The 14,706-nt window shown below is 42.7% G+C and overlaps 1 protein-coding gene across 1 annotated transcript in view; it reads left to right on the forward strand.

Moving 5' to 3' along the window:
* Nucleotides 1-9,433, forward strand: part of HIGD1C (HIG1 hypoxia inducible domain family member 1C) — a 50,482-nt gene extending 41,049 nt beyond the window's left edge. The window contains exons 3-4 of the mRNA XM_075337115.1: nucleotides 4,434-4,568; nucleotides 6,226-9,433. Of these exons, the coding sequence (XP_075193230.1) occupies nucleotides 4,434-4,568; nucleotides 6,226-6,290 (200 nt within the window). The 3' untranslated portion in view covers nucleotides 6,291-9,433. The remainder of the gene's footprint in view (nucleotides 1-4,433; nucleotides 4,569-6,225) is intronic.
* Nucleotides 9,434-14,706: the final 5,273 nt, after the last annotated feature.

The following is a 14,706-nucleotide window of genomic DNA, read 5'->3' on the forward strand; positions in this document are numbered from 1 at the left end:
TCATCCAAGGCTCCCTTCCTGGTGTTCCACCAGGACAAGGTAGTGCTGCGCCCCATTCAGGAGTTTCTCCCTAAGGTGGTATCCTCTTTTCATCTTAATCAGGATATCTCCTTGCCTTCCTTTTGTCCTCATCCAGTTCTTCGGTATGAAAAGGATTTACATTTGTTAGATCTGGTGAGAGCACTCAGAATCTACATTTCCCGCACGGCGCCCCTGCGCCGCTCGGATGCACTCTTTGTCCTTGTCGCTGGTAAGCGCAAAGGGTCGCAGGCTTCAAAAGCCACCCTGGCTCGATGGATCAAAGAACCAATTCTTGAAGCCTACCGTTCTGCTGGGCTTCCGGTTCCATCAGGGCTGAAGGCCCACTCTACCAGAGCCGTGGGTGCGTCCTGGGCATTACGACACCAGGCTACGGCTCAACAGGTGTGCCAGGCAGCTACCTGGTCGAGTCTGCACACTTTCACCAAACATTATCAGGTGCATACCTATGCTTCGGCGGACGCCAGCCTAGGTAGAAGAGTCCTGCAGGCGGCAGTTACCTCCCCGTAGGGGAAGGCTGTCTTCGCAGCTCTAACATGAGGTATTTCTTTACCCACCCAGGGACTGCTTTTTGACGTCCCAATCGTCTGGGTCTCCCAATGGAGCGCCGAAGAAGAAGGGAATTTTGTTACTTACCGTAAATTCCTTTTCTTCTAGCTCCTATTGGGAGACCCAGCACCCGCCCTGTTGTCCTTCGGGATTGTTGGTTTTTTTCGGGTACACATGTTGTTCATGTTGAACGGTTTTCAGTTCGCCGATGTTACTTCGGAGTGAATTTGTTTAAACCAGTTATTGGCTTTCCTCCTTCTTGCTTTAGCACTAAAACTGAGCAGCCCGTGATCCCACGGGGGGTGTATAGCCAGAAGGGGAGGGGCCTTACACTTTTTAGTGTAATGCTTTGTGTGGCCTCCGGAGGCAGTGCTATACACCCCAATCGTCTGGGTCTCCCAATAGGAGCTAGAAGAAAAGGAATTTACGGTAAGTAACAAAATTCCCTTCTTTAGCTGTTTACAAAAACATGTTCAGAAATGCAATTATATATATATAATATGGGCTGAAAGTGCACACTCCCAGCTGCAATATGAGAGTTTTCACATCCAAATCGGAGAAAGGGTTTAGGAATCATAGCTCTGTAATGCATAGCCTCCTCTTTTTCAAGGGACCAAAAGTAATTGGACAAGGGACTCTAAGGGCTGCAATTAACTCTGAAGGCGTCTCCCTTGTTAACCTGTAATTAATGAAGTAGTTAAAAGGTCTGGGGTTGATTCAGGTGTGTGGTTTTGCATTTGTAAGCTGTTGCTGTGACCAGACAACATGCGGTCTAAGGAACTCTCAATTGAGGTGAAGCAGAACATCCTGAGGCTGAAAAAAAAGAAAAAATCCATCAGAGAGATAGCAGACATGCTTGGAGTAGCAAAATCAACAGTCGGGTACATTCTGAGAAAAAAGGAATTGACTGGTGAGCTTGGGAACTCAAAAAGGCCTGGGCGTCCATGGATGACAACAGTGGTGGATGATCGCCGCATATTTTCTTTGGTGAAGAAGAACCCGTTCACAACATCAACTGAAGTCCAGAACACTCTCAGTGAAGTAGGTGTATCTGTCTCTAAGTCAACAGTAAAGAGAAGACTCCATGAAAGTAAATACAAAGGGTTCACATCTAGATGCAAACCATTCATCAATTCCAAAAATAGACAGGCCAGAGTTAAATTTGCTGAAAAACACCTCATGAAGCCAGCTCAGTTCTGGAAAAGAATTCTATGGACAGATGAGACCAAGATCAACCTGTACCAGAATGATGGGAAGAAAAAAGTTTGGAGAAGAAAGGGAACGGCACATGATCCAAGGCACACCACATCCTCTGTAAAACATGGTGGAGGCAACGTGATGGCATGGGCATGCATGGCTTTCAATGGCACTGGGTCACTTGTGTTTATTGATGACATAACAGCAGACAAGAGTAGCCGGATGAATTCTGAAGTGTACCGGGATATACTTTCAGCCCAGATTCAGCCAAATGCCGCAAAGTTGATCGGACGGCGCTTCATAGTACAGATGGACAATGACCCCAAGCATACAGCCAAAGCTACCCAGGAGTTCATGAGTGCAAAAAAGTGGAACATTCTGCAATGGCCAAGTCAATCACCAGATCTTAACCCAATTGAGCATGCATTTCACTTGCTCAAATCCAGACTTAAGACGGAAAGACCCACAAACAAGCAAGACCTGAAGGCTGCGGCTGTAAAGGCCTGGCAAAGCATTAAGAAGGAGGAAACCCAGCGTTTGGTGATGTCCATGGGTTCCAGACTTAAGGCAGTGATTGCCTCCAAAGGATTCGCAACAAAATATTGAAAATAAAAATTTTTGTTTTGGGTTTGGTTTATTTGTCCAATTACTTTTGACCTCCTAAAATGTGGAGTGTTTGTAAAGAAATGTGTACAATTCCTACAATTTCTATCAGATATTTTTGTTCAAACCTTCAAATTAAACGTTACAATCTGCACTTGAATTCTGTTGTAGAGGTTTCATTTCAAATCCAATGTGGTGGCATGCAGAGCCCAACTCGCGAAAATTGTGTCACTGTCCAAATATTTCTGGACCTAACTGTACCTATCCCAAAAGACTTGCAGCGAAAGGTGGTCCTACAGAGTATTGAATCAGGGGGAATGAATACAAATGCATGTCACAATTTTTAGATTTGTTTTTTAAAACATTTAGAGAACCAGGTATCCTTTCCTTTACACTTCGCAGATGCTTGCTACTTAGTCTTGGTTTGGCTTATATAATCCCAATAAAATACGGTACATTTAAGTTTGTGTAACATGAAAAACTGTGGAAAAGTTCACGGGCAGTGATTTTTTTTTTTTTTTTTTTTTTTTTTTCAAGGCAATGTACTTGCTCTATAATATTTTCTGTAAAATACAGAATGCTTTTTATACAATGAACTCGTTACTTTGACAGTAATGAAATCTGATCGCTCAGTTTTATTGATTCAGTAAAGTGCATACACGTGTGAAGGTCAAGTTGCTAAGCTTTGTTTCCTTCTGTTTCCTTCTTTTCTTTTGCACCTGTAAGGCTCTGGATCAGGAGTCTGGGAGTACTGTTTGAGGAACGGACAAAGAAAATTGGTGCCCAAACTGGATGTGTTGCTAACTTGTGCAAATGGAAACAGAGTGGCCCCGTTGGTTATTATGGGGTCGGCCTAGTTTCCCGTTCGTATTCATTTTTTCAATGGATAGTATGCACAACTTTCCTTCACATAGATGGGTTATTTTATATCTATCTACGTATCAATTGCTGAGGCCCCATTGGTACCATTTTCATCAGTAATCCATTTCTTCATAAAATGCAACTCTCAAATAGACATGTGAACAGAGCCTAAAGGGCCATTTACACGCTGCAACATCGCTAACGATATATCGTTGGGGAACTGTGTTTGTGACGCACATCCGGCGTAGTTAGCGACATCGCAGCGTGCGACACGTACGAGCGACCTTAAAAGATCGCAAAAGAGGTGAAAATCATTGGTTTTGGAGAGGTCGTTTATTTACCAAATATCGTTGTATGTGCAGTAACAAGGTTGTTCCTCGTTCCTGCGGCTTCACACATCGCTATGGCCAGTTTCACACATCCTTCTTTTTGCCGGTTTCGCGGATCCGACGCGCTCCTGTACAGTGAATACAGTACAATGACAGCGCAACAAGCGCCAGTCACGTGCTGTCATGTGACCGGCGCATGTGACCCGGAAGTTACAGCGCTGTCATTGTACTGTATTCACTGTACGGGAGCGCGCCGGATCCGCGAAACCGGCAAAAAGAAGGATGTGTGAAACTGGCCTAAGAGTGACACCGCAGGAACGAGGAACATCTCCTTACCTGCGGCTGCCGGCAATGCAGAAGGAAGGAGGTGGGCGGGATGTTACGTCCCGCTCATCTCCGCCCCTCCGCTTCTATTGGGTGGCCGCTTATTGGCATCGCTATGCAGGTACGTATGCGTGACTGTTCCTAGCGATGTTGTGCGCCACGGGCAGCGATTTGCCCGTGACGCACAACCGATGGGGGCGGGTACGCTGGCTAGCGAGATTGCAGCATGTAAAGTACCCTTAAGGCCATTCTTAAACATGTTATCTGACGACATTCTGATGGACCCATTCCAGGGAACGAACACATTTTCTCATTAGAAATGAAGCTACAACACAAATGTGAATGGAAGCTAAGATTTCACTGATACTAACTGGTGATTCTGAAGCATATATTCATATAGTCAATATGTCCAAGCTTCTTCATAGCTGAGGATGCGCTGGTTTATCAGGATATATCTACAGAGGATTCTGGTCACTCACAATTTAATGCACCCACACAGTATGAATATTTTTTTCTCCCCTTTCCTTGTAGGGATGGCCGGTTTTCTGGCAGTGGTGGCTTATGGTCTTTACAAAATCCGCAGTCGCGGGGACCAGAAGATGTCAGTACACCTGATCCACATGAGAGTCGGTGCTCAAGGATTCGTTGTTGGTGCGATGACCTTCGGTAGGCAAACATTAAATTGCCTAAACTTCTCTAATGTTCACAGTTGGTCAACTTGTCTTTTCAGGGAAGAAGGAGACGAACTTTCGTGCCACCTATTGGAAGTAGAAATCCTAAATATCAAGTGACCCCTTGACGAGCCTTTTCATATGACTTAGGATTTATGCCCGATCAGAACCTCAATTTGCAGATATGGTGTTTCGGTGTGATTGCCCCTTATCAGTGCAACGTATAATATCTGATCTGGCTGAATGAGAAGCTATAATGGGGTCTAAGGGGAAAACATTTCTCTTTGCGGAGACTGACAAACCAATCTGGCTGCCAGGAGGATTCTTATAGCTGCAGTGCTCCTCTGGGAAATATTCACATTGTCTCCTCAGGGAGGAAGGAGACAAACTCTAGTGCCGACTATTGGAAGTAGCAATCTTAAAAGTCAAAAGTGACCCTTTAACGAGCCTTTTCAGTAACATACAAGGTAGAAATGAAGAGGTTTAGGGACCCTGCTCTTATGGTAATATCATTGTGTACAAAAAAAGGATGTCTGTCTGTATTACAGGATCAGCAGTACGATCTGTCATACTACAGAATAAAGTGGGTATATTAGGCATAACCTCTCTAACGACCTTACCAGTGGCATTTAAACGACTGCCGATATACTACATGTTTGCGATTTAGTCATTTAATAGTCTGTTTAGGCAGACTAGCTGTAATTAGGATCACTGTTGCAAAGCTCTTATTATTTTTGCCGGGAAAAAAATGTCTTCCCAGCAGAAACTAAACAGGCCACTCTTAAGGGCCATTGACACGCTGCGACATCACTAACGATATATCGTCAGGGTCACGGTGTTTGTGACGCACATCCGGCGTCGTTAGCGACATCGCAGCGTGTAACACCTATGAGCGACCTTAAACTATCACAAAAGAGGCAAAACTCGTTGGTCTGTGATACGTCGATCACTTACCAAAAATCGTCTGGTCGGTAGCGAGGTTGTTTGTTGCTCCTGCGGCAGCACAAATCGCTATTTGTGACACCGCAGGAACGAGGAACAACCTCGTATCTGCGGCCGCACGCAATGAGGAATGAAGGAGGTGGGCGTGATGTTCATTTTGCATCTATTGGATGGCTTCCGTGTGACGTCGCTGTGACGCCACACGAACCGCCCCCTTAGAAAGGAGGCGGTTCGCCGGTCAGAGCGACGTCACAGGGAAGGTAAGTCCGTGTGATGGGTGTAAGCGATGTCGTGCACCACAGGCAGCGATTTGCCCGTGACGCACAACAGACGGGGGCAGGTACGCTCGCTAGTGATCTTGCTAGCGAGATCGCAGCATGTAAAGCACCCTTTACAGCGAATGGGGCTCCATATGGCCCATTTGTGTTCGTCATAGGTTGGGTACATATGTTTTCTATAGCTCTTAAAACGGAACGTAAAACACTGGTGTGAACCTAGATCGGATAACTGTATCGTAAGCCTCACATCCTGATTTTTAAATTTATTTTTTTTTATTTTTTTGTTTTTACTGTCAACCTATCCGTCAGTGACATAGCCATAACTAGCACTAACACTAAACTACTACTTTTCAGGGTTTTTTTAACAGATGTGAGTGATGCTGAAGGACACTGAAAAAGAAACAGATAACCCTTTTTTCTTTTCTTATTTAGGTGTAATATATTCCATGTACAAGGAATACATCAAGCCTCAATTTGAAAATACTTCTGAAAAATGAGATACGACATAGATTCAAAGGCTGCCGGGAACACAAGTGTCATCGTAGACCTTTCGGCTGTTCGACCTCGAGTTCTGGATAAGCTTATCAGTATTCTGTTTTGTCACTAGATAAATTTCCTTAACTTTGATATAATAACACATTTTTGTGGTTTTATTGACTGTGATTATGTACCAGTAAATCATTTGTTTTTACACTTCTAGATGCAGTTTGACTGGAATTTCAATTTCATAGGAAAACTAAATATTTCCAGTATTAGTAGGGGAGGGTGGTGCAGCACATCAGCAGAGAAATAAATGAAAGCTTACAATTAGAGACCTAATAAATATATGGCCTTCAAACATATATCATTTTGCCTGTACTATATAATAATTCAGACTCCGTTCCGAGCTTTGCCAAGTTTGGTCACTTTCATTTACTGAGAGTCCTCAGTGCCTCTTTATAAAAGTCTAAAGGCTGCTTAACACCTTACAATTTCGCATACGATATCGTATGCGATGTGACCCACCCCCATCGTATGTGCGGCACGTTCAATTTGTTGACCGTATCGCTCAAACAATTATTTCCCGTCACACGTACTTACCTTCCATACGACCTCGATGTGGGCGGCGAACATCCACTTTCTGGAGTGGGAGGGACGTTCGGCGTCACAGCGACGTCACGCGGCAGCTGGCCAATAGAAGCGGAGGGGCGGAGATGAGTGGGACGTAAACATCCCGCCCACCTCCTTTCTTCCGCATTGCCGGTGGGAGGCGCGGGACGCAGGTAAGGAGATGTTCATCGTTCCCGGGGTGTCACACACAGCGATGTGTGCTGCCTCGGGAACATTGAACAACCTGACGTTCAATTTTTAGTACTTGAATGACGTGCATGCGTTCAACGTTTTAATGTTCAATCGCAATCGCATGGAGGTATCGCACGCTACAATGTAACTAACGATGCTGGATGTGTGTCACTTACAACGTGACCCCGCCGACACATCATTAGATAAATTGTAGGGTGTAAAGTCCGCTTAAGGGCACAGTCACACAGCCGTATGAGTCGTCTGAGGATCGCAACGCAATGCATGAACTGGCCGGCGGCTCTCCTAACCTGAGCGGGTCAGATGAATAGAAATATATGCTGTCATGCTGGGGTCAAGAGAGTTTTGCTTACTATGGCTTTCTTCAAACATTGAATGCACCGACCTACATCATCGGATATATAAAGATTATATCCATTAGTGTTGGGCAGTGCACTAAGCTGTGATACTCTAGTAAAATGTCTCCTTGTTCTATGTGTGTATTATACATCACCTGCCCACGGTGTAATGGAAATTCCTTTCCACTGTTTCAGATTCATGCCAGGGGGTGATATTTAATGCAAAGTGAATTCTCTTTCTATAAATTACTTTCATAGTTTCTTAGTAAATTATACTGTTTAAGAAAATGCACTGAATGGTTTAATTGTGTAAAGTACATGCCAATAAATGCCAGTGCTGGTCGTCAGAGTTCCTACATTTTTCAGTATAATATATTTTTATATCTGTGTCAAGCTTACGACTTGTTTATGTGAAGGACGGGCATTGTAATATTCCACTGAATGAATGTCGGCTGCACGTGTGAATGGGATCGTTGCCCGGTGGCTACAGTACAGACCTGTTATACATTGATGTGTAATATCAGATGTTACATTTAAAAAATGTCAGACTTCAGGAAGGTTTTCCACAATGGCTCAAAAAAGCACATACATTTCATAAAACATCACCTAAAAAACAACACTTTACTTACCAACACCGGATCACAAAACCATTATACTACAGGATGCAGCAGACCCCCAGGATAAAGGCCGGGACAGCACTGATGTAGTAATGGGCAGATATTTTAGGGGTCACTAAAGGTAGTTTGCACCTGTTATGACTGAAGCATACACAGACATCTGTTTTATATCGCGAATAGTTTTTCACACTGATAAAGATCATCTAAACATTCCGGACCCCACTAAACATGGCTGAGGATTGAGGGTTCATGGACAAAAAGTTTGACTGTTCCAAGCAGAGTACATTGAAAGGGAACCGGTCACCAGGTTTTTGCTCCCCCATCTGAATGCAGCATAATGTAGGGACAGAGACCCAGATTCTGGCGATGTGTCACTTACAGAGCTGTTTGTTTTCTCTACTGCAGATCTAGCAGTTATACAGAGCTCATGAATATGCTGGACTACCTGAAGCATGCCAAGTAGTCCTCTAATCTACTGTTCATTGACCAGTGATTTTATCAAAACTACACTAAGCAGCCCTGTCACACATCACTGGAATCAAGATTGGCGTCCCTATATTATGCTGCTCTCAGATTAGGAGGCCAAAACCTGGTGACAGATTCCTTTTTAATAGGGGTTGCTCAATAGTGAACGACCCCCTTTTTTTTTTTTTTTAAAATGTTATGCTGCTCTCTAATAAAATTTGTAAAAAAAACCCCCAAAACTCTTCACCTGGTCCTGGTGCCATTATATCTCCCGGTGAATTATGTGATGTTTTGCGACAGCGCTGCAGCCAGTCAGGCCACTGATTGGCTGCAGCCTTCAGATGTAAGTTTTGTTTGACAGAATTGTGAAAGCTGCAGCCCATCAGTGCCTGCTTGTATGGTAGAACATCATCTGTATATAAACGACACTCAAATGAGCCTCTCTACACACAGAGGTTGTGCGGCTCTATAATTACATTCCTTTATGAATGAGCCATAAGAACAGCCCAATGAAAAGTGACATTTTACAGTTTGCATTAGAATTATACAAATTGCACTGAGTCAGTAGTCACATGCCAAGTACTTATAGCGAATATCTACGGGAATACAGATTGCAGATTGTTTGCCTATACTCCATAACAGAGCTAGACAATGGCCGCACCATCGGGGTGGGGGGGGGGGGGGGACAGGAAATCTACGGTAGTTTAAGAATGTATTATGTCACATATGCAGTTTCTAGCTTCACCTGACTCCTGCATATGAATAACTGGCTCTAGGACTGTACAATATTGTATAGATTTCTGCTTTAGCCTTGGCATTACAATTTAATGATGACTGAGCTTTAATACCTGGAATACTCTTTGTGGTTGTTTTCTTGTATTGTTTGATTTGTGCACTTATTAAATATCCCATTAGAACATATGATGTGGTTGCAATCTTTTATCTACTGAATCTATCATGGATTTGTGAGAAAACCAGCACAAAACACCAACTTAATTTCTTCAGTCACTTTTATTAATAATACTTTAATTCATTAAACAGAATTTCATTTTAAGCCAATATATGAAAGGCACATTGACAGCCCACTATTTCCTCTAGTGGATAATAAAAAATGGCTAACAACATAGAATGATACAACATGATACTAAACACTTCTTTTGAGGACAGATTTTATTTTTCTTATTTCCCAAAAATGATATTGGATTTCTTTTTAAAAGTGCAAAAATCTTAGCTGCAATGTCGTTAATGTTGACCATTAAATGTGCTCTTAACTGTTAAGACCCAATCCTTCACTGTATCACAGCTCCTCATATCTATCCTTTTAATACATCTGTACGATTGCTGCTTTGAGCCGTGACGACATTGGAACGTGGTTTAGAAACTGATTATAATCTATAGCAAAACTGCATATACTCTCCTCCACAATAATTCTTACATGTTTTGAAACAGACCCTTCTAGGAAATTACCCTAAGGGTTCGGTTCCACTTGCGCTTTGCACGGACAAGTGCAATCAGATTCAAACATCGGACTGCCCTCGCACCAGTGCAAAACTATGGGTCAGTGTCCATCTGCGATTGAGTTCTCATGCCATATTGGCCTGAGAAATGAATCGCAGCATGCTGCGTTTGGCAGCGATTCTCGGCTTACACACCCCCATACAAGTCTATGGATGCATGTGAAACATCGCACTGCACTTGCATGTCAAACAACTGCAGTGCGATGTACGCAGAGACAGGCAGCGGAGGATATGGGGAGAAAGTGCTGCCTACCTCTTCTCCGCAGATATGATAGGATCGCATCATAGTCGCATGACGCTCGCAGCTGAGGGACATTAGCATATCGCTTGTGTTGCTCTCGCATCGGAAGCTATGTGCAAGTGGAACTGTACCCTTAAACTGCTTGTCTGGAAACACATGCTTGACACCACCTTGAAAAAACTCTTAAAGGGAACCTGTCACAAAATTTTTCCTTCATGAGCTGCGGCCACTACCAGTGAGCCTTATATACAGTATTCCAGAATACTGTATATACGAGCCCAGGCTCCTGTGTAGAACGTAAATAACACTTTTATTATACTCACCAAGGGGGCGGTTCGGTCCGATGTGTGTCGCTGCTCTCCACTATGCGGCGATCACCGTCCTCCTTCTGAGGCCCATGTGCATGATGCCTCCTACATCATCCACACTAACAGTCTTTTAGGTCCTGCAGAGGCGCACTTTGATCTGATCTGCCCTGCTCATGGCAAATCAAAAATATTGTAGTGCCCATGAGCGGGAGATCTTTAACCTTTCCTCACGCCTGCGCATAACAGTACAGCAGGGCAGATCAAAGTGCGCCTGCTCAGGACCGCAATGCCGGCCTTGGTTGGATAGAAAGAGGACAGATCACAAGCAGAGAGGTGCCAAACCGGAGAGCAGCGACACTCATTGGACCGGACCGCCCCCATGGTGAATGTTAAGTGTTTTTTACATAATACAGCCACCTGGGTTCCTATATGCAGTATTCTTGAATGCTATATATAAGAGCCCACTGGTGGTGGCTGCAGCTTATAGTCGCCAAATCTGTGACGGGTTCCTTTTAAGTTTCTCCATGCATTTGTCAATATTGTATTCTTTACCTATCAAAAAAGTTCTGTTGGCTCCCACATCATCTGTTTAAGGATATACTTGTATTCCCTATGACATAACAACTCTGCTTTGTTTCGCCATTGTTCCTCCTGAATATTTATGAATAAATTGACAACTAGGCGTCATAACAAAAAGCGTGTCCTGCATTGTCTGGCACTGATTGGACAATGTGCTAACACCCAATTGTCAGTCTATGTATTGTTTTCTTGGAGAGATAATAAAGGAACTGAGCAATACAAAGATTTAGAAATGTAGAATTATTTGATGAGCCAGTATTTACTGAAATAGTAAGCGGAGCCAAAGGGTCCATTATAAAGTTGATTGGGAAACCGGAAAGAAGCCTACAACACACAGGACAGCCCTTAACTAAATTATTTATTAGAGACTTAGCAGGACTTGTGTCTAACGTAATTTGTGGTCAGATGGTTCAAGTGCACTTAATTTTCTTCAGGTATTTCTAACAAAAAAAAACCCAAAAAACTCACTTCTCAATTTTATTCCCAAACGGTTTCTAATTTTGTTGACTTGTGGCTTTCAATCTTGCCCTTTGTCATACAGACTTGCTTTGTTATTTATATTGATAATTGTATATGTCGTCACTTCTTAAAGGGAACTTGTCATCAGAATTTTCGCTATTAAACTAAAAGAATCCCCTTCTGCAGCTCCTGGGCTGCATTCTATAAAGGCTCATCTTGCTACTGGCCCCCCTTTCAGACCTAAATAACTTATAAAATATTACCTTTTGCTATTGTAAGGTTTGCTGCCCCCGTGGGCGGGCTGTATTTCGTCAGTTATTCCCCCTCCTGCCGCTGTTCGCCGTCCCCCAGTCTTCATTTACATAGATGAGGCCGCCACCCTCATGTTCCGCAGTGATCCTGAAGTCTCGCGCATGCGCAGTGGCACTATCGCGGGACTAAGCACTGTTTTCAAATCGCTAGCGCCGGTGTTGTTATTGCGCAGGCGCGAGATTATGAGCGGTGCTGTGAATGTCATCACCAGCGTCATCCAAGTAGCTACATGTAGGAAGAACATGTTACACTAGTCTAGATAAGAGGTGATGATCATCCTATACTAATATTAGGCTCACTGCTCTGTTATTCCTTCTGTAAGCTGTAAGATTTTACTATATAATACTGGGATCACACCTTGCTATCCTCTCTTCTAATACACGATGGACATGAGACCTGTGGGATGTACTATTTCTCTAACTATCTAATATATTGTACAGTGCATGTGTATGTATATAGTGTGTGTGTATATATATATATATATATATATATATATATATATATATATATATATATATATATATATATATATATATATATATATATATATATATACACACACACACACACACACACACACACACACACACACACACACACACACACACACACACACACACACACACACACACACACAGTACAGACCAAAAGTTTGGACACACCTCATTCAAAGAGTCTCCTTTATTTTCAGGACTCTGAAAATTGTAGATTCACATTGAAGGCATCAAAACTATGAATTAAAACATGTGGAATGAAATACTTAAAGTGTGAAACAACTGAAAATATGTCTTATATTCTAGGTTCTTCAAAGTAGCCACCTTTAGCTTTCATTACTACTTTGCACACTCTAGGCATTATCCAACAGTCTTGAAGGCGTTCCCAGAGATGCTTAGCACTTGTTGGCTCTTTTGCCTTCAATCTGCGGTGCAGCTCACCCCAAACCATCTCGATTGGGCTCAGGTCTGGTGACTGTGGAGACCAGGTCATCTGGCGTAGCACCCCATCACTCTCCTTCTTAGTCAAATAGCCCTTACACAGCCTGGAGGTGTATTTGGGGCCATTGTCCTGTTGAAAAATAAATGATGGTCCAACTAAACGCAAACTGGATGGAATAGCACGCTGCTGCAAGATGCTGTGGTAGGCATGCTGGTTCTGTATGCCTTCAATTTTGAATAAATCCCCAACAGTGTCACCAGCAAAGCGCGCCCCCAGACCATCACACCTCCTCCTCCATGCTTCACGGTGGGAACCAGCCATGTAGAGTCCATCCGTTCACCTTTTCTACAAAGACACGGAGGTTGGATCCAAAGATCTCAAATTTGGACTCAACAGACCAAAGCACAGACTTCCACTGGTCTAATGTCCATTCCTTGTGTTCTTTAGCCCAAACAAGTCTCTTCTGCTTGTTGCCTGTCCTTAGCAGTGGTTTCCTAGCAGCTATTTTACCATGAAGGCCTGCTGCACAAAGTCTCCTCTTAACAGTTGTTCCAGAGATGAGAAGGTTTGTCCAAACTTTTGGTCTGTACTGTGTGTGTGTGTATACATAATATGCATTATTATATAAAATATTTTTTACTTTTTATAAATAAATCTTTTAACACTATAGAGATGGCCAAATTATTATTTTCTATGCCACAGTGAGTAAACAGACATAAATTACGTTTGGCCCCATTCACACATCGTTTTATTGTACATGTGCTATCCACATTTTTTTTTATTATTATTATTCTCATTACATTTTTAACCGCAAATAGGCAAATTGTTCTTTAGTCTGTTTTCACATTGTCCTTTTTTATGGACTGATGGTCCACAAAAAAAAAGAAGCACATCAGTTTGGTCCAATTCACAGACAAAATTCATATACTGTATTTCAATGAACAGGTCCATGTTCTGAAAGGTCAGCACACTGATGACACCTGTGCTACATCTGTTACATGGAAGAGTGAATCTGACCTTAGCAATGAAATGCAAGAAACTCTAAATTCAGCGAATGCACAAACAACTTACACATTTTAGGCTATGTGCCCACGTTGCGTATTTGCATACGGTTACGCTGCGTATTGTACTGCAGCCTAACTGCATACGTCCTACGTCCCTAGCACAATCTATGAAGATTGTGCATAATCCATGCCCACGTTGCATTTTAGAACGCAGTGATTTGCATGCTACCAAATCGCTGCGTTCTAAAAAAGCAACATGTCGCTTCTTTTGTGTGCTTTGCATGCGGTCTCCATTCTGTCTATAGGGAGAGGCAGTATCCAGAGCGCATGAATTCTGCAGTCACCAAAGTTTCAGAATGGAGCTTTTCAGCTGCGCTCTGAAGCTGACATACAGTGACTTTATGCTGCGGTGCAGAGCGCACACACGTGGGCACATAGCCTTAATGTGTATCATATAAGCTGTCCTGCATAATTATTTACATAATTGTGTTTGTTCATACTGTTCGGTCATTCAGTGATGGTACAAATGGCTTCTTTATTCAAATATTAAAAAAAGGAATCTGGCAGACCTATTATAGATCTATTAACCCTTTAGTGACGGAGCTAATTTTCACCTTAATGACCAGACCAAATTTTGCAATTCTGACCAGTGTCACTTCATGAGGTTATAACTCTGGAACGCTTCAACGGATCCCGGTGATTCTGAGATTGTTTTTTCGTCACATATTGGACTTCATGTTAGTACCAAATTTAGGACAATATTTTTTGCGTTTATTTATGAAAAAAATTGAATATTGGCAAAAATTTTGAAAATTTAGCAATTTTCAACTTTTGAATT

Source organism: Anomaloglossus baeobatrachus, chromosome 2, assembly GCF_048569485.1.
Source record: "Anomaloglossus baeobatrachus isolate aAnoBae1 chromosome 2, aAnoBae1.hap1, whole genome shotgun sequence".
In the NCBI taxonomy this organism is placed as follows: domain Eukaryota; kingdom Metazoa; phylum Chordata; class Amphibia; order Anura; family Aromobatidae; genus Anomaloglossus; species Anomaloglossus baeobatrachus.